Here is a 25,553-nt window from a genome sequence, read left to right as displayed (position 1 = left end):
ACAACCTTAAGTACAGGTAATAACCAGGATACCAATGGTGAAATCCAATTTTTTTTACTACCGGTTCTGTGGACATGGCTTGGTGGGCGTGGTGTGGTTGGTGGGCGTGGCTTGGTGGGCATAACAGGGGAAGGCTACTGTAAAATCCTCATTCCCACCCCACTCCTGGGGGAAGGATATTGCAAAATCTCCATTCCTACTCTGGGGCCAGCCAGAGGTGGTATTTTCCAGTTCTCTGAACTGCTCAAAATTTCTACTACCGGTTCTCCAGAACCTGCCAGAACCTGCTGGATTTCACCGCTGCAGGAGACCCTCGGCAGCTAAATTCCCAATCAAGTTCCTGATATAATATTGATGCCTATTGACCTTGTGTCCTCGTAATTTTTACTCCAGGGAGTAGAAAACTTATAGACGAGTTAACATGCTAGTTAAAATGTGCGTAAACAGACGTTAGCAAAAGGCATTTCAAGATTATGGAGTGGAGGGGGAAACAACTGTAATCCTAATCAGATTTAATTAAATTTAGTAGGAATCAGGCTCCATTGAGGCCAATGCACTTACTTTGAATAATGGATTTAATTCATGAAACTCTGCTGGTTTTAAAAAAAAAACTATGGAACAACCCTAGTTAATCAGAAATGCAGACTTACAAAGAGTCGTTGTCCTAAAACTAGGAATTGTGAAACCTGTCCAAATAAGAGCTGCTTGTTTTACTTGTCTGATTTTTTTGTTTACCTTAATCTTTACACGCCTTAAAAATCTGAAAGCTTCATTATTACCGCATTCATTTAGCAGAGCCAATGGGGGCTCTTTATTACTTTTAATAGCTGACATCATTCATCTTATTCTTGAGAGGGATTGAGAGAAAGTAAATTCTAGATTCACTGCATGAAGCTAATAAATGGAACAACTCGCCTCCAGAAGTTGTGAATGCTCCAACACTTGAAGTTTTTAAGAAGATATTGGTTGACCATTTGTCTGAAGTGATGTAGGGTTTCCTACCTAAGCAGGGGGCTGGACTAGAAGATCTCCAAGGTCCCTTCCAACTCTGTTATTCTATTCTATTCCTTTCAAGCTATTCTCCAAAGCACCTGAAGGCAGGACAAGAAGCAATGGGTGGAAACTAATCAAGGAGAGAAGCAACTTAGAACTAAGGAGAAATTTCCTGACAGTGAGAACAATGAATCCGTGGAACAACTTGCCTCCAGAAGTTGTGAATGCTCCAACACTGGAAGTTTTTAAGAAAATGTTGAATAACTATTTGTCTGAAGTGTGTTGGGTTTTCTGCCTAAGCAGGGGGTTGGATTAGATGACAGTGATCACCAACCAATGGTCCGTGAGAAAATTTGGGTGGTCCACAGAAAAATTATTTGCCTTTTTATATTGCAATAAATACTAATATCTTTTTTTTTTTAAATCATATTAGTGGTCCATGGGATTTCAAATTATGAATTTAGTGGTCCCTGAGGAAAGGTTGGCTACCTCTGGATTAGAAGACCTCCAAGCCAAGATCTCTTCCAACTCTGTTATTCTATTCTATTCTAAGTGCGCTTTATAAACATGTAGCTTATTCAGACAACCACAATTAAAGCCGACCCTGGCTTGTTCATTTTTTTTCTAGAATTCTCCACCTTCCTGCCCGATGCAAGCCTTCAGCGGAGACCAATGTGGTAGCTGTTACTCCACACTTGTTGACAAACATCAGTAGGACACTGTAATTTTGAGGACAGCAAACAAATTCATTTCAAACTTTCTAAGAAAGGTATTCTGACTCACTTTTTCAATGCAGCCCAGAAAACCCCCAGCAAAGTGTGAAGGTAAGAAGATGAAATAAATTATACAGGAAGGACCTTTTCCCCTTAAAGGGACCAGGAGCCCTTTAGAGAAGTCCTGATAAATCTTGTTTTTAAGGTCTCATTCTTCAATGCACAAAAATTGGTATCTGCAGATCATATTAGGATGATCTTGAATGGGGTAATTTTTGTTGTGGTCCTCCAGCAGCCTGCGGAGCTGGCAGCGGAGTCGGACAGTGAGGAGGCTGGGGAGGACACTGGGCCAGTCCTGGAATCAGGGAAAGGCCTGGACGAGGGGTCTGCGTCGGAGGCAGAGGTGGGGCTAGGGCCATCTGGGAGCGATGCACGGACTCTGGAGCCTCCAGACGCGGACAGCAGAGAGGCAGAGGAACAGGAGGAGCCTGTTCCTAGCGCACGCATGCAAAGAGCTGCCAGAAGGCAAGAGCAGCTAAAGCAGAAAGGACGACTCAGGAGTAAGGCCAGGAGATGATTGGCCCCTCCCAGAAGGCTTAAAAGAGCAGCAATGGCTCTTGGGCTCCTTGTAGAAAAGCAACGTTGCTCCAATTGTTTCTAGTTGGCGTCTCTTGATTCTGAACTTTGCCAAGAAAAGCTTTTGGCGGAGTGCCAAAGAAGACAAAGGTTTGTGGTAAGGCGGAAGGACTTTTTCTGAAGGATTTGTTTTGAAATTAATGTGGAATGAAGTAATTGTCAGCTGTTCTAATAAAATATGTTTGTTTGGGACTGATTGTGCCTGGTAACAATGACTTGGGCCTAGGTCACAATAATTTTGGGGCATTTTTGTTTCAAATATGGCAAATGTGTTTTTGCTAAAGAATCCTCTAGGTAGGAATTGTACCTTGTTTCGTTTCTAATATTCTTCACCCTGTATGTGCTGGAGTTTGCTAAGGGAAGGACCTTGTGAACTTGCTTGTTCTTCACTAAGTGGAGTTGTCCAAATGTACTCTTTCCATTTTCCCTTACTTAGGATTGCAAACAACCCAATAGCAATAAGACTTATTACAGGCAGCCGGCAGTCAGAGGTAGCCTGCAGTACTGCACTCTAACCACTGCACCACTGTGGTACCAGTGAGTCATAACATATTTGCAAAGGCAAAACAGTTTCACCCCTTTGTCCTGTTGGGACTTTTGTGCCTTTAATAGCTTCCTATTTGCAGGTTTTACCATCCGTCACCACTGGGGGAAAGACATGAATATATTCTCTATTTTAAAATGTTTGTTATCCCTTTATTTTTATACGTAACATACCTAATACACCTTTTTCCTCCTATTTTCCTCACAATGCTGTGAGGTGGCTTGGGCTGAGGGGAACTGGCCCAGTCACCCACTGGCTTTCATGCAGTGGTGAAATGCAATTTTTTTTACTACCGGTTCTGTGTACGTGGCTTGGTGTGCGTGGCAGGGGAAGGATACTGCAAAATCCCCACTCCCACCCCACCCCCGTTGAAGGATACTTGCAAAATCTCCATTACCTCCCCACTCCTGGGGGAAGGATATTGCAAAGTCCCCATTCCCTCCCCAGTCCAGGGGAAGGATACTACAAAATCTCCATTACCTCCCCACTCCTGGGGGAAGGATATTGCAAAGTCCCCATTCCCTCCCCACTCCAGGGGAAGGATACTACAAAATCTCCATTACCTCCCCACTCCTGGGGAAATGATATTGCAAAATCCCCATTCCCTCCCCCCACTCCTGGGGGAATGATATTGCAAAATCCCCACTCCCTCCCCCCACTCCTGGGGGAAGGATACTGCAAAATCCCCATTCCCTCCCCCCACTCCTGGGGGAATGATATTGCAAAATCTCCATTCCCATCCCAGTCGGGGGCCAGCCAGAGGATGTATTTGCCAGTTCTCCGAACTACTCAAAATTTCCGCTACCAGTTCTCCAGAACCTGCTGGATTTCACCCCGTTTTCATGCCTAAAATAGGACTACATCTCACAGTCTCCTAGTTTTTAGGCCAGCACCTTAATCACTCTGCCAAACTGGCTCTCAAACTCTCATACCGCAAAAGTCTGCCAGAAATGATCTGTTCTAGGGCGAACTGTTGTGGATGGTCATCTCTTAAGCAGGTATCAAGCCAATCTTTAAGATCATCCCAAATGTTTGGTTAGTGGTGCGGTTGTAGAAAATCTGTTGCAGAAAAACAACTGACCTTATTTCAACCGACCAAGATCATTCTGTTAATGAGTAGCAATCCCAACATTTGTTGCCAAGCTTCTAATTTAGAGTTGAATTTGGCCTTTTTGAGAAAACCATGTCCATTGAAGCAAAAGGCCAAAAAGGGCCAGAAGACTCAAGGAATCCCCTAAACTGGTAAATAGATACGTACGCTAATAATTTCAGAGGGATAAAGGTTGAGCAAACAAAAAAAAACAACCATTAACTTTTAATAAATAACGTTTAATCTATAGAATTAAATAATGACAGAATCTGTGTAAAATGAAAAGTTTTCATTAGAAATAGAACAAAACCTTAATAATGAAAAAAGATTATTTGCTTGCATGATTCATGAAATGTGGGTTTCGTTTTTGAGATGACCATTCTTGCTTCTTGTTCCATGTTGATTTGAGTTATTAAAAAAAAAAAAAAAACAAATTGTAAATTTTGGTTTTGGTCTGCCCAGGCAGAATGGGACCAAGATCTGAAGACAGTAATTCAGTTTTGGGTACAAAAGTGGTCCTTAGTCCAAGCCAGTATTATCATCTTATCCGGGCAAAGTTAAGGGTAACATCTTAAAAATATTCCTCTTGGCAACTGCAAGTCATTCACCTTTCCAATTTATGACTCCTTCCTGCCTCAAATTTACTACTGTCCCATATAGGGACTTGCAAACCAGTGTTTGGAAACTACGTTATTACCCGGCTTCAGAGATACTTCCACGATGCTGGAAAACTGCTCTCCAAAGGCCAAAATTTGAAATCTAAATTGCTGGAATTTGGTGGAACAAGCTGTCTATGGAAGTGTCAATCTTGGCAAGTTCACTTCCTGTGATTTTCACACTTTGGCTGCTGTGCAATGAACCACACGCGCTACTGAAGATAAAACTTTTATATAGAGTCAGTAGGGTAAACAACAGAGTTAGGGCTGGCTTTACTATAAGAAGAGGGCGTATCACTCCCAGTAGCAGCTGTGGGATAACAACAAGGTTTTAGTTGCGTGCCACATGGCTGGTTGTGCTCGGTGGCATGGAGCACTACTAGATGATGGTATTGAGGGTCAGTTGTCATGCCAGTATTTTTATACGCAGATACTATCCTATTCTTTTGACATAAAAAGGTAAAGGTTCCCCTCACACATATGTGCTAGTCATTCCTGACTCGAGGGAGCAGTGCTCATTTTCATTTCAAAGCCGAAGAGCCAGCACTGTCTGAAGACGTCTTCGTGGTCATGTGGCTGGCATGACTCAATGCCAAAGGCGCACGGAACGCTGTTACCTTCCCACCAAAGGGGGTCCCTATTTTTCTACTTGCATTTTTTACGGGCTTTCAAACTGCTAAGTTGGCAGAAGCTGAGACCAGTAATGGGGGACTCACCCTGTTACGCGGCACTAGGGATTCGAATTACTGAACTGCCAACCTTTTGATCGACAAACTCAGCGTCTTAGCCATTGAGCCGCCACATCCTTTTTTTTTTTTGACACAGGCAACGTAATTTAACAGAAATCAGAATAACCACAAATCTTATTTTATACAATTCCCCTGAATATGAGTGTCTCAGATTGTTATGGCGTAACTTTTGACGCTCTTATCATATTCTTGGATCACGCAGGAATCTTGTAAAAGCTCTATTCAAACAGGCCTCCCTTTTTTTAACCCGAAGAAGCAGATCTCTGGGTTCTGATGAGCAAGTTTGCTTTGAAAATGTAGCTTTGCCTTTTCAATCCACAGGCATCATCAACATGTAGCACGATCATTCTCTGGATCAGTGGTTCAGTGTTGTGTTAAATCAGAAGGGACCTGTCCCAAAATAGGGAAACGCAAAAGGGGGAAAAAAAGTAACGTAAAAGTCTAATGGTTCTGATACTTGCAGCTTTTTGTAGTAAATAAAGTACAAAAAGCTTAACGTATCATCCTGTCCGGGATGCAAAAGTTCAGTTTTGATAGCTGAATTAATGCAAGAAATGAAGAATTTAGAAACTGTTCCCCCATCTCCTGCCAAGGGTCTCATATGTCGTTGCTATCTGTTGCTGTCCAAAGAATCAGAGCTGCAGCTGCAGTTCAACTGGGGGATGATCCAAGACTGGTTTCTGAATTGTGAACAAGAGCATTGAAGGAGCTCGGCGTCACGCTGATCATGCCATCGTTTTGGGGAGTTTCACCCCTCAAGAAATCGTCTTCCTCTTCTCCTTTGCCCTGCACAAAAAACCCACAACAGTTCAAAGGAAAAAGAAAATGGCAGTACGATGGCTTAAAATGGTTATCTCCCAATTTTGGCCATTGGAAAATGCGTGTTTGAACTTCCAGAATTCCCCAGAAAGCCTGCTGGCTGAGGAATTCTGGGTATTGAAATCCACACCTCTCCAAATGGTCAAAGTTGGAGACGCTGTTTTAAAGAAAAGAACACAGAAGCAATTTCCCAATTCGTTTTTTCATCACTGGTCTCCTGTGGGATGGTTGCTGAACTACCTTCTCAGGAGGACCAAGGACACTGAAGATGCTGGAGTCCCCAACACCTGGGAGCTGCAGGTTCCCCACTGCTGATCTAAGCTGACCTCCCTTCAACTGAAAGCCCCCCAGATGTGCGGGAATTAGCAAACCTCCCAGCCCAAGAGAGAAGCAAAAATATCCTTCGCAAGGAAACAGGCTGATAGGAGTGTCAGGGCTCCAAGTAACACCCCCACCCCACCCCATGAAATCAAACTCCGAGGCTTGCAATTCCTCAAAACTAACTTTTATTAGAGATGTCATATTGGCACATCTGGGAAAACCTGAATCTGAGAGCTTCCCTCACCCAAAAGAAAGTTCAAGACCTTGCCCAGTTCTCCCACATGTCCCTCATTGCTCCAATCAGTTCCTTCATTGACAGAAGACAACTGCCACTTTCTTCTCAGCACAGCTGTCTGACACTATGGCCTTGAACTCCTCTGCAAAGTTTTTTTATGGCTAATTCTACTTCACTCATGCAATTTACTGAATTTACTGAATACTATTTACTGAATCTGCACTACTATTAATCGTTTCATAGTTCCCATCACCAATCTCTTTCCACTTATGACTGTATGACTATAACTTGTTGCTGGCAATCCTTATGATTTATATTGATATATTGATCATCAATTGTGTTGTAAATGTTGTACCTTGATGAACGTATCTTTTCTTTTATGTACACTGAGAGCATATGCACCAAGACAAATTCCTTGTGTGTCCAATCACACTTGGCCAATAAAATTCTATTCTATTCTATTCTATTCTTCACTCATGCAATTCCCCCTTCCCAAAATTCCACGGTAGGATTGTGGCAGGCCTGGATCCTGAAAGGCAGCAAGGTAGCATGGCTTCCAGGCCCGACATGGAGCTTGAATGAAACAGCTCACCTCATTGATAGGTTCTGCCGTCTCCTTGAGGTCCTCAGCGCTCTGCTCTTCCCAAAATTGATATAAAGGATTGATTGTGTTCTTTGATCTGAGAAAGAGGGGATGAGAAAGAGAGACACACACAGCAGGAGACAGAAAGACAAAACACGAGATGTTGCTTAACAGGAATTGCAGAGAGTTGGAAGTACATAACTTTCAGTTGATGGGATATAAAGGAGGAGAAAATGGGCTTCCAAGGTTGACTCTGGAGTAGGGGTCCAAACTTGCACAAAAATACGGAGACCTTGAAGGCCTGTTAGGAGATGGGCTGTACATTTCAAATTATAAATAAAGCTAAGGACTTCGCTGTATAAATGTTCAGAAGTCACCACTACCTATTATTTTTGTGCTCTTCTTACAAAACTGATAAAAGCACAACCCCCCTTTTACGTATTTTGCCACGTAGGCAAAATTTAGTTGTCTTGAACTCTTCAAAGGAGATAGATCAGTATTTCACTGCCTGACCCTTTCCAGACGTTGTTGTTGTTAGCTGCGAAGTCATGTCCGACCCATCGCGACCCCATAGACAACGTTCCTCCAGGCCTTTCTGTCCTCTACCATACTTTGGAGTCCATTTAAGTTCATGCAGACTGCTTCAGTGACTCCATCCAGCCACCTCGTTCTCTGCCGTCCCCTTCTTGTTTTGCCCTCCATCGTTCCCAGCATTAGGCTCTTCTCCAGGGAGTCCTTCCTCCTCATTAGGCGGCCAAAGTATTTGAGTTTCCTCTTCAGGTTCTGGCTTTCTAAAGAGCAGTCAGGGTTGATCTCTTCTAGGACGACCGGTTAGATCACCTTGCAGTCCAAGGGACTCGCAGGAGTCTTCTCCAGCACCAGAGTTCAAAGGCCTCAATTCTTTGGCGCTCAGCCTTCCTTATGGTCCAACTATCCCAGCCCTACATTGCAACTGGGAAAACCATAACCTTGACTATACACACTTTTGTTGGCAGGTGATGTCTTTGCTTTTTAGTACGCTGTCTAGATTTGCCATGGCTTTCCTCCCCAGGAGCAAGTGTCATTTAATTTCCTGGCTGCAGTCCCCATCTGCAGTGATCTTGGAGCCCAGGAAAATCAAATCTGTCACTACCTCCATTTCTTCCCCATCTATTTGCCAGGAATTGAGAGGGCCGGATTCAATTCTCATGATCCCTAGCCAGCCGAGCCATTGGCTATGACTGCTGGCAGTGAATATTATCCAATGTGGCGGGAGATGAAACACACAGGGTACAAAAAACAAAAACAAATTACAGCTTGCCCACAGGAGTTGAAAAGAACAACAACAACAAAAAAACATGTTTCAGGTGAGGATTGCCCATTTCTCAACGACGTACTTTTTAAGAATGTAAGGATCGAACGGGAAAAAACTGTCAAGCGGGTTTGTGGCCGTCTCAACAGATTCTCCCCCACAGCTGCTTCGGACAACTGGCAGTATCTGTCTCCGGTTTCTCTCAATGATGGTGTCACAGAAGGCCACCTGGTACTTCCTGGAAGGAGGAGGAAGAGGAAAGGAGAAAAACCAAAGTTATTTTAAATTCACAAACGGCCATCAACCGATTTCATCTACATTTCACAGAACAGCTTCTGAGGGCAAGGTATGGCCACCTGGGACCTTCTCTTTCCTCATTCCGGTACTTTAGCTGCCTTCTCCTGTGTTAGTAAAGAGACAATATCTTGAACTACTGCTATTTTCTCTTTCCTTCGCTTTCCTCCTTTTGCTGATGTTTCCTTCAAACTAGGGCAAGGCCTGAAATTCTTGGGAAAAGATCCCCAGGATGTCAGTAAAATAAGGGTAGAGCTTCTGCCATGAAACAGAAACGTTTTTCTTCTCAAACAAGTATCTTCTCCTTCCTGCAGGTTCAGAGAAGTAAATATGAGGTTGCTATCTTGGCAGTGGTTTAGGCTAGGAACGTGGAAATGGAGTAAACCCAAGATTTGGATCTTCAACAGGCTAATAAACATTTCTGGATGCATCGAATCCTTTCTCGGTTTGAGCAACAGCAGGAGGTGCAGATGAGATGTCTCTACATGTTTGTATTCAAGAAACGCTTTAAACCAAGGAAGTCCAAAACTTGGCATCCTTAAGATTTGTGGACTTCAATTCCCAGAATCCCCATGGCTGGCTGGGGAATTCTGGGAGTTGAAGTCCACTCTTAAAGTTGCCAAGGCTGGATACCCCTGTGTTGTGATTCCAGCCCCCGAACCTGGCCCCATGCCCGACAGTGACTCTGAGAGTGAAGGGGAAGGGCCGGTAAGGCTTACCTCGGGAGCACCGATTCCTTTGGCTCGGCTCCAGGAGCCAGAACCAGACCAGTCGGAGGACGTAATCAGGCCGTCATCCCCTGATTCCTCCCTTCCCCAGGCTACGCCTTCAGACCCAGCTGATAATAATAATCAAGCTTGGCTTGACCCGCGCTTCAGAAGATTAGAGAGGCGGCGTCATCAAAAGGAAGGGTGGGGCAGGAGCCCCACCCCACAGGATATATAAGGAGCTTAGGGACTGCTCTCACTCCACGGGAAGCAAAGTTTAGCTGATCTGTTTCAAAAAAAGCTGAAAGTCTTGCTCCGTGAGTCATTTGTTTGAACTTTGGCAGGCAGCTGCGATTTCTCTGCCAGGACTGATAAGAGCCGTGAATCCACTGGCTGAAGGCCAGCTCGTGGATCTGAAGTGGGGAAGGAGACAGAACACCCTGCCTGAGACTGATTTAAAACATGTAAGAAGGAAAAAAGTGTCTCCACTATCACCCCATTTCTATATGCATTCAAAAAATGGACAGAGTCCTTCTGCAACGTACTCCAAATTTTACAGATTGTTGGCGTAAATAAATGCATTTAATGAATAAACTTTGCAAGAAACAAAACAATTGTACCTGGTCAGGGCAGCAAAGAGACTCACAATGGTTGGCAGGCAGACCTTCAAGGGGTTTAACTGACACAGAACAATGCGCTCAAAGTTTAAGCTTTGTAAGTAGGCCAAACCTTGAAAACAGAAGATCAGAGGAATTGACTACATTCAGTCTTGGCTTTCTAGGAAGTGCTACATTTTACAAAATTTAATTCTCACAGAAATACACTGAAATTGTTCTGATGTTGTAGAGGCTTCTAAAAGTCACTATTCTCCGGGAAACATGGCTTAGCACAGGGGTGTCAAACTCAAGGCCCATGGGCCACATCCGGCCCGCGGGGTGCTTAGATCTGGCCTGTGGGCCTGCCCTGAAAACAGCGAAGGACCGGCCCACAGTGCCTCTGCCAGCAAAAACAGAGCTCAGGGAGGCAGTGCGAGCTCTGTTTCACTGGCAGAGGATTTCAGAAAGCTGTTGCAGCCGAAAACGGAACCTCGGTGAGTGATGTTGAACTGGCCATGCCCTCCCGGTCACGTGCCTCTCCCCACCCCCCCGAGGTCAAACACAACCCTGATGCGGCCCTCAATGAAAACAGAGTTTGACACCCCTGGATTAGCAGATACTTAGTAGATCAATGAGAAAAATGCGTACAGGTAGTTCTCAATTTACAACCATTCGTTTAGTGACTTTTCGAAGTTACAAAATCACTGGAAAAAGGCTGTTTGTGGGAATGTAAGGATTCTAGGCTGATTCCGCTCTTGACTCCACCCCCAGGCTCTGCCTGTCCTCCTCCTACATCCATGCTAGAAACAGACAGGTTCTGCCCACTTCTTCTTCTCCTTGTCTGGCGAACTTCTGCTCACCTTTCTTGAGATTTCCATCCAGGAGCTGCTTGTGGCGAAAGATGACGATGTAGAACACAGCCTGGCAGGCTGCGTAGAACGGACCGTGGAGCGCGACGTCGCAAAATGCTCGGGACCCCGTGCCCTGGTTGTCGATGTAAGTGTGCAGCCAGCTGACCAGGAGATCTAAGCAGGCTTTCACGGTCCTGAAATGATTTTAAAAAAAGAAACAAATAAACAAAACCTGGGTAAGTAACCAGATGTGGGCTGACATCTTTGGGATGTAGCCTTACTTGGCAGGTTAATCCACCCAAGAATCACTCTTGTGACCTACTTACACAATGGGAATAAACTTGGCCCGGGCCAAAAAGCTGCCAATGTAGTTCCCGGTGGTTTGGCGGATCACAGCGGGAATGTTTGGATTCTGTAGCTTTTTCCAGAGATGCTCCACAAAAGCCTCTGCAATTACCTGGAGGACGTAGACAGCTATTAAGGCTGGGGCAGTGGCCACAGGTATCGGTTAGTCAGTTGAGAAAAGATAACCCCTCGCATCCTGGACATAAACTATTTCAACTCCTACCCTCAAAACGACGCTATAGGGCTCTGCACACCAGAACAACTAGACACAAGGAAAGTTTTTTCCACAATGCCATCACTCTGCTAAACAAATGATTCCCTCAACACTGTCAAACTACTATTAATCTTCTCATCGGTCCTATCACCTATCTCTTCCCACTTATGACTGTAACTTTGTTGTTTGTATCCTTACGATTTATATTGATTGTTTCCTAGTATGATTTGATTGTTTATTTGTACCCTATGATTATCATTCAGTGTTGGACCTTATGATTCTTGATGATTGTATCTTGTCTTGTTATGTACACTGACAGCATACACACCAAAGACAAATTCCTTGTGTGTCCAATCACACTTGGCCAATAAAGAATTCTATTCTATTCTATTCTATTCTATTCTATTCTATTCTATTCTATTCTATTCTATTCTATTCTATTCTATTCTATTCTATTCTATTCTATTCTCTATAAAGTTGAAATAAAAGGTTTATTGATTTGTTTAAATTTATTTGCCCCCTATCTTGCTGTGGGGCTACTCTAGGCCAGGGGTCTCCAACCTTGGCAACTTTTAAGCCTGGAGACTTTTACTCCCAGAATTATTGAGAGGGGTATTCTGGGAGTTGAAGTCCTCCAGGCTTAAAGTTGTCAAGGTTGGAGATCCCTGCTCTAGGCGGCTTACAATAGAAAGGAAGAAAAATGAAAATGCATTCAGAAGTCAATTAATAGAACAATAAAGTAAACGACAAAGGAACAGAACGAGCATTAAATACATTAATAGTTCCCAATGTACTTTTTTAAACTTCCAAACATTTTTTTAAAATTAGGCTATAAAGCATTATAAAATGCAAAAATACTAAAGTAAATAAAAGAGCAGTGAGAGGGAAGGAGAAGGGGGAGAGAAAAGTAAGGAAAGGTAGGGAAAAGAAAAGAAAAAGAACGATCAATTTCTAACTTCCGAATAGTTCCCAAGTTTTAGCCAGTTTCACCTTTCCTTGGAGTGAAGGACTGGAAGATCTAGTTAAGAAAGGGGAAAAACATTAGAAGGAAGGGAATAAAAATTTATTTGATTACTTACCAATCTGAAACCACAGAGGTAGAACATGATGAACTGCACGTGACATGATCCGTGGGTGGTTAAAATCAGCTTATCAAAGATAGCCACAAGGTCTCGGTATAAGTCTTTGGTGTTGCCAACATCAATTTTCCCTAGGAATTTAAAAAAAACACATTTATTTTCCTATAATTATGTGCTAAGAGCCTCACTAGGTGGCTCACTGGTTAAGACACTGAGCTTGTCAGTCAGAAAGGTTGGCAGTTCGGTGGTTTGAATCCCCTAGTACAGGTTTCCTGCGTGAGCAGGGGGTTGGACTAGATGACCTCCAAGGTCCCTTCCAACTCTGATACTGTTAGAAAAAAGAGGTTACCGAAGGGTTTTTTAAAAAAAGGCTGTTTGTGCAGCTTTCAGATGCTGAATATTCTATCATTAATACATCTATAAGGCACATCCTCTGAAAAACATGGAAGGGGGAAAGACTGACTGTCCTTAATTAGAAGAACTTGAATTGGCTTAAGAGGAACAGAAACCGTGGAGCTAAAGGATGATATGTTTTCCATTTACATGCCCAAATTATGAATGATGGCAATAACACTACAACGTCATCCAGGAATTCCTTTCAAGTGGTCGCCTACATTAAGCCCAAATGCTCAGCTCAGCAATGCCAAATAATGCTAGCAAACTGCCCCAGGTTTATTACCATTAACGTAGCAAACATCTTTAATGTAGGAAAACATCACGATCATCAAGATGTCGAGGCGTTCTGCGATGGGGTGAGCCATGATGTCACTCTTCTCTGCATTCTCCCCATCTTCATCCTGTTAAAATCAAAACACGGCTAAATATAGGTGTTGTGGCGAGGCCCAAGTAGTGATTACTAAACACAATTCAGTCCTCAACGAACTTATTTTATTAAAACAGCTGAGAATTAATTCATTCTCAGCTTCATCCAAAACAAAATTCTTCATAAACAGTCCTTTGGCCTTATCACCAAACTTTGATGTCTTTGGCAACCTGACAAAGGCTTTTCTTGGCAAACCCCCCACAAAGTTCAAGAGAGGCTGACAAGAAGCAATGGAATCAACGTTGCTTTTCCACAAAGAACCCAATGGCTCGTTGCTGCTCTTTTAAGCCTGATGGGAGTGGCCAATCATCTTTTGGCCTTACTCCTGAGTCATCTAGCTGAAGTCTCCAGGTGCTCCTGGATGGTCGGTTGTCCTTTGAAGATCATTTGGCGATCGTCTCCAGGAGAGCTTTTTATCAGGTTCGCCTGATCCGCCAGTTGCGTCCCTTCCTGGACCAGGATGCCCTATGCACGGTCACTCATGCTCTCGTTACCTCTCGTCTGGACTACTGCAATGCTCTCTACATGGGGCTCCCCTTGAAGAGCACCCGGAGACTTCAGCTAGTCCAGAATGCGGCTGCGCGGGTTATTGAGGGAGCGGTTCAGAGCTCCCACGTAACACCTATCCTGCGCAGACTGCACTGGCTACCTGTTGTTTTCCGGGTGCGCTTCAAGGTATTGGTTACCACCTTTAAAGTGCTCCATGGCTTAGGACCGTCTACTGCCAGCCTCTATCTCCCAGCGTCCGGTGCGTTCCCACAGAGAGGGACTCCTCAGGGTGCCGTCAGCCAAACAGTGTCGACTGGCGGCCCCCAGGGGGAGGGCCTTCTCTGTGGGGGCTCCTACCCTGTGGAACGAGCTTCCCCTCGGGCTTCGACAACTACCTGACCTTAGGACCTTTCGCCGCGAACTTAAAACCTATTTATTTCGTATGGCTGGACTGGCCTGATTTTAAATTCTAAATTTTAAATTTTAATTGAATTTTGATGGGTTTTAAATTTCTGTATTTTTATGGGGTGTAATGTTATTTTAAATTTTCTGGCAAATTTGAATCAGTTTTTAAAGGGTTGTTTTAATTATTGTGTATGTTTCTGTTTGTATTTTATTTGCCTGTTCACCGCCCTGAGTCCTTTGGGAGAAGGGCGGTATACAAATTAAAAGATTATTATTATTATTATTATTATTATTATTATTATTATTATTATTATTATTATTATTATTATCATCATCCCTTTTTCTTCAGCTGCTCTTGCCTTCTGGCAGCTCTTCTCATGCGTGCACTAGAACAGGCTCCTCCTGTTCCTCTGCCTCTCTGCTGTCCACCTCTGGAGGCTCCAGAGTCTGCACATCGCTCCCGGATGGATCTGGCCCCATCTCTGCCTCCGACGCACACCGCTCATCTGGGCCTTCCCCTGACTCCAGGACTGACCCTTTGTCCGCCCCACCCTTCTCACTGTTTGACTCCACTGCCAGCTCTGCAGGCTGCTGGCGGACCACCACAATGGGTAGTGCTCAAACTTACAACAGTTCACTTGCTTTCTGACAGCGAGAACAATCAACCCACGGAACAGAAGCCGCCTTCAGAAGTTGTGGGAGCTTCATATATCCTTGGAATAAAACTCATCTGGTTCCAATTTGAGTAAGAGAACTTCAAAGCAGCAATGGAAATCGACGCCGAGATTAAAAACTGGTTACATTTCCTGATAAGAAGCTATTCCTTAAAGGGTAAAAAGCTATTTGGCCTGTAAGATTTAAGGATAATGTGTGTATGTGTGTGCAAGTGTATTAATACTATTTAATGAGCAAACTTACCATATTGAAGAGTCCCTTCTCACTGTTTCTCTCTTCATCTTCTTCGGCAGCTTCGATATCTTTTTTGGGGGCGCTTACCTGTTGAATTAAAATGGGATGAGCTTAAGTATTTCTGAAGTTATAGTTAAGGTAGAGAACTATGTAACAAGTGTGGGGCCCTTGGTGTTCTCTGAGCTTGGTTGTTTTCTTGCAGACTTTTCATTACCCAAATTAGGTAATATCATCAGTGCTAGAGTTCAAGGAATCAAGAGCAAACCTCACTCCTAGCACTGAAGAAGTTACCTAGCTGGGTAATGAAATGTCTGCAAGAAAACAACCAAGCTCAGAGAGCATCAAGGACCGCTCATTTCAAACCTGAGCTACAAATATTCTCCTTTATCATGTATAACAAGTATATTCCTTATCTCATTGCCCAACAGTTCAGTAAATACAAACACAGCAGCACTGTTTACTGAAGAAGATGAGGTTTGCAAAGTGAAACCAGTTTTCACAAGGGGAACTATGGAGACCCTCTATAAAAACCCCAATTTACAGTGTTTTGTACTTACATCAATTTTTAGCAGCTTCTCAACAACCAGCTCCAAAATGTCATGCCTTAATGATGGGATATATACGCTTATTCGTAGCAAATTATGGAGATAACATTGCTGAAATGGAAGAGCTTCCCATGAAAACACTATCAAGGGATTTTAAAAATCACATCTAGAAAACTAAGAGAAACAAATCTTAGGACCTCCAATTTTTATATCCTATTTTAGAATCATCACGTATTTAAATAAGGCATTCCTTAAAATCCAGTTATCATTACACTGCTCAAACACAGCATATCCATTGAAGATATTTTATCTGAGAAAGCAACTGGGGTCGTACATAACTGGATTTATTTATCGTTTATTAAGTTGCAATCTGTTTATTTCATACATGCCAAGCCACAAGCCATGCTGTGCAAACCACAATTGCTTCTACAGAATGGGAAAATAAAACCAAACCAAACACATTGAACTTAGCGAGGATAAGCAAAACTAATAAATTAAATATCCAAAGGAGAAGGCGGCTCCAGTAATAATTACGATGGACTACCAGCCTGTTTCTGACCCATCAAGATCACATTTCCCGCTAACAAATTTTTTAAAAGCGGCCTTTAATTAAACGAGCAGCAGATACCAAAAGCACACAAAAAAAATCTTCCTTTCCAGAAAGTCAGGTACTTACTAACGTTCTTTCTGATTTATTAATAAAGGGAAATTTTTCAACCAGCACTGGCATTAGAAATTGTGGAGTCCTACAAACACAGAAAATATAATAGATAAGCAAAACCATCCTTATTTATTTTGTTATGTGGACTACATTCTATTCTATTCTCTATTCTATTCTATTTGTCCATTCCATTCTGAAAAGCCTATGTATAGGAATCCTGTCAACTAACAGTTGACACCTGGTTAGAATTAGATGAGGACAAACAGCACTCAGGCGGGGTTGGATTTAGTTCTCTTGTGACTATGTAAGGATTCTAGGCTGATTCCCCCTTTTCACTCCACCCACAGGTTCTGCCACTCCTATCTGCGGGCAACAAAAAAGCAGCTTATGTCACACATTGTCTTCCTGCAGCCCAGAAAAATCAAAGATGTTTAACTTACAAAGGGACGTATTTCACAATTGTCTGCAGTGCTCTGTGGCAGGTGGTGAAGCTCTCGACAACATCTGCAAAGATTGAAAAACAACAGGTCTGTTATAACCCAGAAAGATTGTGGATACAAGCAGACTTCTATTTTAGATGTGGTCAAGACCTCTTTTTTTGGTACAACAGATTTTAGTATTATTTTTTTGTAACACTGAAGAACTATTTGTCCCTCCTCCAAAGTTGATTCATTCTATTTGAGGTGATGTATACGGAGTCATTCTGTTTTCTGTTGTTGTTTTTTTAAGTTGGGTAGCTGTGTTCTTAGGGATGGAGGGTTCTTTTTTTTTCTTGACTATTAAAATATTTTATATTCTATTCCATGGATACAAGTAGACTTCTATTTTAAATGTGGTCAAGACCCTCTTCCAATTTCTGAGGGTGGTTTTGTTGCTACTGAATTATTTATTCCCAGTATATATGAGAAATCTTTTTTCAATCTGACCTGCTTCCGTCAGACACTCTGTTCAAAAAAGGCTGCACTTGAAAAATGCCGGACCTTGGTTTGGAGGGTTGCAAAAGAGATCTATGCAATCAAGGAGGACCAATCGCTCAACTTGTCACAATGTCTGAGCAGACTCTCGGCTTTGAACACTGAAGGACCGGGCGTATTCAAGATTTATGGGCAAGGGGTATAGAATTTCCATTGCTAAGCAAGGCAGCTGTTAAGTGAGCTTTGCATGAATTTATGACCTTTTTTTTTTATGTCATGGTTGTCAGGCAAATAGCTGCAGTCATTAAGTGAATCATACCCTAATGATTTGGCTTGTCGGAACCTGGCTGGGAAGGTTGCAAATGGCAATGGTAATAGCAATAGCAATAGCACTTAGACTTATATACCGCTTCACAATGCTTTACAGCCCTAAGCAGTTTACAGAGTCAGCATATGTCTGGGTCTTTAACAACCTCGGAAGAATGGAAGGCTGAGACAGCCTTGAGCCGGTCAGAATCGAACTCCTGGCTGTGGGCAGACTTAGTCTGCAATACAGCATTCTAACCATAAGTTATATGCCTCTTCACAGCCCTCTCTAAGCAATTTACAGAATCAGCCTATTTGCCCCCAACAATCTGGGTCCTCGTTTTACCAACCTTGGAAGATTGGAAGGCTAAGGCAACCTTGAGCCGGTCAGGATCAAACTGCTGGCAGTCGGCAGAATTAGCCTGCAATACAGCATTCTAACCACCATGCCACCACATGATCACATGACCCCGGAACACATGCTGGTTGCCAAGCGTCTGAAATCTTATCACACGATCTTGGTTAGCCTACAACGGCTGTGAGTGTCAGTCATTTTTTCCAGTGCTGTTGAAACTTCAGATGGTCCCTGAACGAATGGTTCTAAGTTGAAGTCAACCTGTGGGCTCCCATCTTTTACCAGGACCACACTGAATCAAGTAACACTCCCTTGGGTGCAGAAACCCAGCTAGAAAAATAGAAATAATGTGGGCAGAGTACATACGGATAAAAACGTCAATCAAGAAATAGAAAAATGGAAGTGCTCACTTTCATCATCGTCTGAATCAGAGATATCTACATCGTTCTCCCGGATGGTTATTCGGGCTGGGAAGCAGAGAATAAACTTATAGTTATCTTGTGGATCAGAAGAAAAAAAAAAAGCCTTGCAGAACATCTTACAATCAATCAATCAATCAATCAATCAATCAGAAACACAGCCTTCCTTAACAGGTTTACAGCAGTCTCCTACAAAGCCTTGGGGGCTGTGAACCCGGGCTTGAACCCAAGTTTCCTTGAATTCCTATTATTAATTCTAAAATAAACGAATGAAAAACTGCAGGTGCTATTATTATTACCGTATATACTCGAATATAAGCCGATCCGAGTATAAGCCGAGGTCCCCAATTTTACCCCAAAAACTGGGGTAAACTGGGGACTCGAGTATAAGCCGAGGGTGGGAAATGAGGCACCTACCGGTTGGGGAAAGCCTCCCTCCCTCAGCTGAGAAGGCTGGCAGCTCCCCCGCCCCGCCCTCTCACTGCACCGGCAGGGCTTCAGTCCGGTAAAATGTGAAAAAAAAAAAAAAAAAAAAACTCGAGTATAAGCCGTATATACTCGAGTATAAGCCGAGGGGCTTAAAAAAAAAAAAACTTGAGTATAAGCCGTATAGACCCGAGTATAAGCCGAGGGGACGTTTTTCAGCACAAAAAATGTGCTGAAAAACTCGCTTATACTCGAGTATAAGCCGTATATACTCGAATATAAGCCGATCCGAGTATAAGCCGAGGTCCCCAATTTTACCCCAAAAACTGGGGTAAACTGGGGACTCGAGTATAAGCCGAGGGTGGGAAATGAGGCACCTACCGGTTGGGGAAAGCCTCCCTCCCTCAGCTGAGAAGGCTGGCAGCTCCCCCGCCCCGCCCTCTCACTGCACCGGCAGGGCTTCAGTCCGGTAAAATGTGAAAAAAAGAAAAAAAAAAACTCGAGTATAAGCCGTATATACTCGAGTATAAGCCGAGGGGCTTAAAAAAAAAAAAACTTGAGTATAAGCCGTATAGACCCGAGTATAAGCCGAGGGGACGTTTTTCAGCACAAAAAATGTGCTGAAAAACTCGGCTTATACTCGAGTATATACGGTACTCTGAGCAAAAAGGCGATTTTATCTACCAACCAAAAGAAAAAAAATGAATTACTGCACTTTTAGGATTATAAGACAGACTCCCCCCTCTCCCCTGCGCAAAGTGGATGGAAATGTCTGCATCTTATAGAGAAAATACGGGCCTCATTTTGGCCTCCCGAACTCTCCGCGGGTCCCGTTTTTGCCCTCCCCGGTGTCTAGAAGCACTCCGGAGGCCTCCGTGGGTCCTGATGCAAAAACAGGCCTGTTTTTGGCCTGCAGTGTGCTTCTAGATGCTGGGGAAGGCAAAAACAGGAACTGCGGAGGCAAAAAAACTATTTTTTTTCTTGTTTTCCTCCTCTAACCTAAGTGCATCTTATAGTCTGAAAAATATGGTACAGTGGTGAGATTTAGCCGGTTCTGTTTGGTTCGGGCGAACCGGTAGCGCCAACTGTGGTAGGCCTTGCCCACCCGGGTGCAAGCATGGGAGGCACACGTGTGAGCAAAGAGCATGCGCGGAATGCCGAACAAGTGTGGATTAGTAGTAGTAGTAGTAGTAGTAATCCTGAAGAATTATTTTTCCCTCCTCCAAAGTAAATTCATTCTATTTGAGGTGATGTATACAGAGTGACTTTCTGTTTCTTGTTTTTTTAAAGTTGGATAGCTAGTTCTTAGGGACGGAGGGTTCATTTTTTTTCTTGGCAGTTAAAAGTATTTTCTATTCTATTTCTTTCACTAAAACTGAAGGGGGGGGGATACTTACGGGGTACGAAGTGCGAGACGATCATTTGCAGGCATGGCCTCAGATAGATTGTCTGAGCAGACACTAAGTTACTCAGGAAAGCTAGGTACTCCTCCACCACAGGCTGGCTTCGTCTCAACCATGGCACTTTCTGTATTTTTAGAGACAAAAGGATCAGAAGTTGGAGCGTCTGTTGTGCCCCCCCCTCCCCAAATCCAAAGCAGAAAAGCGCACCCGATGCAACCAGAGAATTCTTACCAACAGGATGGTAATTAGTTGTTCAAACTCCTTGGTCAAAAATGTAATAGAAGACCGGAATTCAGAGAGCCAGTTAATAATCTGGTCATCCTAAAAACAGAATCCATCATATTTTTTTATTTATTTATTTATTTGATTTTTATACCGCCCTTCTCCCGAAGGACTCAGGGCGGTGTACAGGCAGAATAAAACCAACAAAGAACAATATACAATATACAAAGTTAAAATCAGTTAAAAACTTATTAAATGAGCCTGAAAAATTTAAGAAATTTACCATAAAACCAAAAACCCCATTAAAATTGCTAAAAATTTAAGTTTAAAATTTCATTCAAGCCAGCCCCGCGCGAATAAAGAGATATGTTTTCAGTTCGCGACGGAATGTCCGAAGGTCAGATATCTGGCGTAAGCCCGGGGGGAGTTCGTTCCAGAGTGTGGGAGCCCCCACAGAGAAGGCCCGTCCCCTGGGGGCCGCCAGCCGACATTGTTTGGCGGATGGCACCCTGAGGAGTCCCTCTCTGTGAGAGCGTACGGGTCGGTGGGAGGCATGTGGTAGCAGTAGGCGGTCCCGTAAGTACCCAGGTCCTAAGCCATGGAGCGCCTTAAAGGTCGTGACTAACACTTTAAAGTGCACCCGAGAGGCCACAGGTAGCCAGTGCAGCCTGCGCAGGAGAGGTGTTACATGGGAGCTGCGTGCAGCTCCTCTATCACCAGCAGCTGCGTTCTGGACTAACTGAAGCCTCCGGACGCACTTCAAGGGAGCCCCATGTAGAGAGCATTACAATAATCCAAGCGAGAGGTAGCAGCGTGAGTGACCGTGCATAAGGCATCCCGATCAAGGAAGGCGCAACTGCGAACCAGGCGAACCTGGTGGAAGGCCCTCCTGGAGCGGCCGTCAAATGATCTTCAAGCGACAGCCGATCATCCAGGAGGACACCCAAGTTGCGCACCCTATCCTTTGGGGCCAATAACTGCTTTCAACAGCCAGCCGCGGTTGCAGCTGGCTGAATCGGGATGCTGGCATCCACAGCCACTCCGTCTTGGAGGGATTAAGCTTGAGCCTGTTTCTCCCCATCCAGACCCGTACGGCCTCCAAACACCGGGACAGCACTTCAACAGCTTCATTGGGGTGGCCCGGGGTGGAAAAGTACAGCTGGGTGTCGTCAGCGTACTGCTGGTATCTCACCCCAAAGCCACTGATGATCTCACCCAGCGGCTTCATATAGATGTTGAACAGCAGGGGCGAGAGGATCGACCCCTGCGGGACCCCACAAGTGAGGCCCCTCGCGGTCGACCTCTGCCCCCCCCCATATCTTAGAATAGAATAGAATAGAATAATTTTTTATTGGCCAAGTGTGATTGGACACACAAGGAATTTGTCTTGGTGCATATGCTCTCAGTGTACATAAAAAGACAAGATACCTTCATCAAGGTACAACATTTACAACACGATGGTCAGTATATCAATATAAATCATAAGGATTGCCAGCAACAAGTTATAGTCATACAGTCATAAATGGAAAGAGATTGGTGATGGGAACTATGAAACGATTAATAGTAGTGCAGATTCAGTAAATAGTCTGACAGTGTTGATGGAATTATTTGTTTAGCAGAGTGATGGCCTTCGGGGAAAAAACTGTTCTTGTGTCTAGTTGTTCTGGTGTACAGTGCTCTATAGCGTCGTTTTGAGGGTAGGAGTTGAAACAGTTTATGTCCAGGATACGAGGGGTCTGTAAATATTTTCACGGCCCTTTTCTTGATTCATGCAGTATACAGGTCCTCAATGGAAGGCAGGTTGGTAGCAATTATTTTTTCTGCAGTTCTAATTATCCTCTGAAGTCTGTGTTTTTCTTGTTGGGTTGCAGAACCGAACCAGACAGTTATAGAGGTGCAAATGACAGACTCAATAATTCCTCTATAGAACTGAATCAACAGCTCCTTGGGCAGTTTGAGCTTACTGAGTTGGCGCAGAAAGAACATTCTTTGTTGTCCTTTTTTAATGATGTTTTTGATGTTAGCTGTCCATTTGAGATCTTGCGATATGATAGAACCCAGAAATTTGAAGGTTTCTACTGTTGATACTGTGTTGTCTAGTATTGTGAGAGGTGTCTAGTATTGTGAGAGGTGTCTAGTATTGTGAGAGGTTGTCTAGTATTGTAAAAGCCCTTATTATATTGTCAGTGTTATTCTTTTGTCATAAAGAGGAAAAGGACATATAGTCCCTCCCAGGGGTGGGCTTCAAAAATTTTAGCAAGGGGTTCTCTGCCCGGTTGCTGGGTGGGCGTGGCCACGGTGGGTGTGGCCTAGTCGACCTCCTGCACCACGGCCGGGGTGGTGGCGGCATTTTTGCCCTTCCCAAGCTCTGGAGGGTTTCCTTGAGCCTCTGGGAGGGCAAAAACAGCCTCCCCAGGCTCCGGAGGCCGGAAGCGGGCCCGTTTCTGGCCTTCCTGAACTTTCAGTAAGCCCGTTTTTCACCCTCCTCGAAGCTCTGCGCGCACCCTACACTTACCTGCATCTAAAATGGGCCGCGTGGGGACTCCTGGGAGGTGCAGGGTGGGCGGGGCCAGCCAGGAGTGGGATTTGGGGGTTCTCCGAACTGCACAGAATCTTAGCTAAAGGTTCTCCCGAGCCCCTAGCAACCCACCCCTGGTCCCCCCCCGTTGAAATGTTTGACACACTAGCATGGCTATTTGCAAATGGGGAGGTACCCTGGGCAATGCAGCTGACACATGACAGTACTAGATACACTTGTGTTTGCTAAACCTGGTAAACAGTGGTGGATTTTAGAAAGGTGTGTGTATAATATTTTGTTTAAAAATGAATTTATAAATCTGACTGGATTCATCTTCCAGGTTGTGTTTGGGTAACATTCTGGCTCCTCAGCAATTATAAACTGTAATCCATAAAGAATACTAAAAAGGAAGATTCAAATTATTTATTTCATTCTTTCTTAAATCTAAGGAGGCCTTCCAGAGTATTTGAATATTATAGAAATCTTACTTTTATGTCTGGATCCAACAGCTGATGCTTCAGCAGATCAAACTCAGTGGTCTTGCCCTGAAAGAGAAAATTTGCAATTGTGAACTCTGCATAAAGAACTCCACAGGGAGTAGTGCGGTGGCCTAGAGGTGGAGCTCTCACATCACAATCAGGAGGTTGTGAGTTCAATCCTAGGTAGAGGCAGATATTTCTCTCTCTGGGCACCATGAGAATATATCTGCTGAACAAAACTCTGCATTGGCGACAGGGAAGGGCATCCGGCCAGTAAACACCCAGTTTTATTCAGTTGCCCAGACTCCACCCCGCAAGGGATTATGGATTGTTAAAAGAAGATGATGATGATGATGATAAAGAACTCCACAAATCCTTTTTCCCAGATATAGTAATAATTCTCTCATCAGTGGAGAAAAACAAAAACGAAACAGTTCCTTGAGGATAAATTATCAGTGTTAAAAACGGAAAAAATGTTATGAACACATCCCATACATTTGATGCATTTTTTTCCTTGCAAACACTGCCCTACAGCATTACCTGTTTATATTTCAGTAGGATCTCTGCCAAAGTACCGCCGAATCTGACCGTCTTCCTTGGTGGCGATCTCAGGAATTCATCCTCAGCCAACATGTCAGAAAATCCTAAAAATAAATAAATAAATAATTGCAATGTAAGATTGGCATCTGACCAGGAAAGTGAAAAACGTCTGATGTTGATGAATCCGCTAGGATAACCAGCCGGTGTTATTTATTCTGGGGAGGATGGGCGTTGTAGTAGAACCAGGGCCTTGACTTGTGCCAGGACAATCTACACTCCTGCCGGTCCTGCAGCCCAAATACAATGGCAGTGCTGGGGATGATGGGAGTTGTAGTAGAACCAGGGCCTTATTCTGGCAGGACAATCTACCCTCCTGCAGCCCAAATACAACCATGGTGCTGGGGATGATGGGAGTTGTGGTTGAACCAGGCTCCTGTTCTGGCAGGACAATCTACCTTTCTGCAGCCCAAATACAATCCGGGTGCCAAGGATGATGGGAGTTGTAGTAGAACCAGGGCCTCGAGTTCTGGCAGCACAATCTACCCTTCCGGCTTCGGGGCCAACAAAACCCCGTCGCGCAGAGCCAGGTACTCAGAAGACACGACTCCTCGGTCTGACCTACCTCACAAGGCTGTTGTGAAGTAGTAGACGACGCAGAAGGAGGGGCACCGAAAGCCCCCCCCACACCCGTGTTCTTTGACCCCCACCCCACCCTCCACGTGGCCCGCACCTCCTCTCCCCGGCTCGGCAGCCTCCGCCGGCTCAGCCCCGCTCCGTCCTCGCCTCGCCAAACCTCCGCCAGCGCCGCCGCCTCTTCCCCCTCATGCTCCCGGAGAGTAGAGAACTTCCTGCGCACGCAGCCGCCGCCGCCGCCGCCGCTTCCGCCCGACACCGGAAGCGAAAGGCCGCTTCCGCCCGGCTCCCGAAGGAGAAAGAAGGGCCCACACGCGCCCCGCCTCTTCCGGCTCGCGATCGAACGCCGCGTTGGCTGGAATATCTCCCGATGCGCCTGCGCAGAAAAGAGGTGGGCGGGGATTGCCCGCAGGGATTTTATTCCACGTGGGAATAAAGCGAACGTGATTCTCTCCGTAGACGTTCTATATATTGGAAATGTCAATAAAATGAAAAAGAATTATATGCCATTCTTAATGTTTCCGCTTTCCAAAAAAAACAACAACCCCAAAACCGGATTTTTCTATTTATCTATTTATCTATCTATCTATCTATCTACCTACCTACCTACCTACCTACCTACCTACCTACCTACCTACCTACCTACCTACCTACCTACCTACCTACCTACCTACCTACCTACCTACCTACCTACCTACCTACCTACCTACCTACCTACCTATCTATCTATCTATTTATTTATTTATTTATTTATTTATTTATTTATTTATTTATAATTGCATTTATATAC

General features: G+C 44.2%; 1 protein-coding gene across 3 annotated transcripts; it reads right to left on the bottom strand.

Annotated features, from left to right (window-relative positions):
• Positions 1 to 4,194: 4,194 nt before the first annotated feature.
• Positions 4,195 to 25,012, bottom strand: RRN3 (RRN3 homolog, RNA polymerase I transcription factor). Of its 3 annotated transcripts, none has more exons than XM_058157567.1 (18): positions 24,861 to 25,012; positions 24,131 to 24,234; positions 23,600 to 23,656; positions 20,603 to 20,692; positions 20,366 to 20,495; positions 18,534 to 18,590; positions 16,989 to 17,052; positions 16,564 to 16,633; positions 15,900 to 15,998; positions 15,352 to 15,429; positions 13,396 to 13,513; positions 12,717 to 12,847; positions 11,405 to 11,535; positions 11,053 to 11,272; positions 10,252 to 10,388; positions 8,716 to 8,868; positions 7,349 to 7,436; positions 4,195 to 6,167 (listed from the first exon to the last, which is right to left on the bottom strand). In XM_058157567.1, the coding sequence occupies exons 2-18, from the start codon at positions 24,221 to 24,223 to the stop codon at positions 6,033 to 6,035; spliced, it is 1,851 nt and encodes a 616-aa protein (XP_058013550.1). In that variant the 5' UTR covers positions 24,224 to 24,234; positions 24,861 to 25,012; the 3' UTR covers positions 4,195 to 6,032. The 3 variants fall into 3 exon arrangements, with proteins under 3 accessions (XP_058013550.1, XP_058013553.1, XP_058013552.1); XM_058157570.1 differs by having other exon boundaries at positions 10,252 to 10,360; positions 11,088 to 11,272; XM_058157569.1 differs by lacking the exon at positions 24,861 to 25,012 and adding an exon at positions 24,753 to 24,860.
• Between the last annotated feature and the right edge of the window lie 541 nt (positions 25,013 to 25,553).

This window comes from Ahaetulla prasina, chromosome 14, assembly GCF_028640845.1.
Source record: "Ahaetulla prasina isolate Xishuangbanna chromosome 14, ASM2864084v1, whole genome shotgun sequence".
Lineage (NCBI taxonomy): Eukaryota > Metazoa > Chordata > Lepidosauria > Squamata > Colubridae > Ahaetulla > Ahaetulla prasina.
Note: the sequence above shows the minus strand (reverse complement) of the source record. Positions and strands in the feature narration are given on the sequence as shown.

Coding starts and splice junctions, on each gene's coding strand:
- RRN3 (XM_058157567.1), bottom strand. CDS start 24,223: ATGTTGGCTGAGGATGAATTCCTGAGATCGCCACCAAGGAAGACGGTC. Junction 10,389..11,052: donor CCAGACAAGGAGAAGAAGAA/GTGGGCAGAACC, acceptor GACTGAATGTAG/TCAATTCCTCTGATCTTCTG. Junction 7,437..8,715: donor GATCCTTACATTCTTAAAAA/GTACGTCGTTGA, acceptor CCTCTTTCTCAG/ATCAAAGAACACAATCAATC.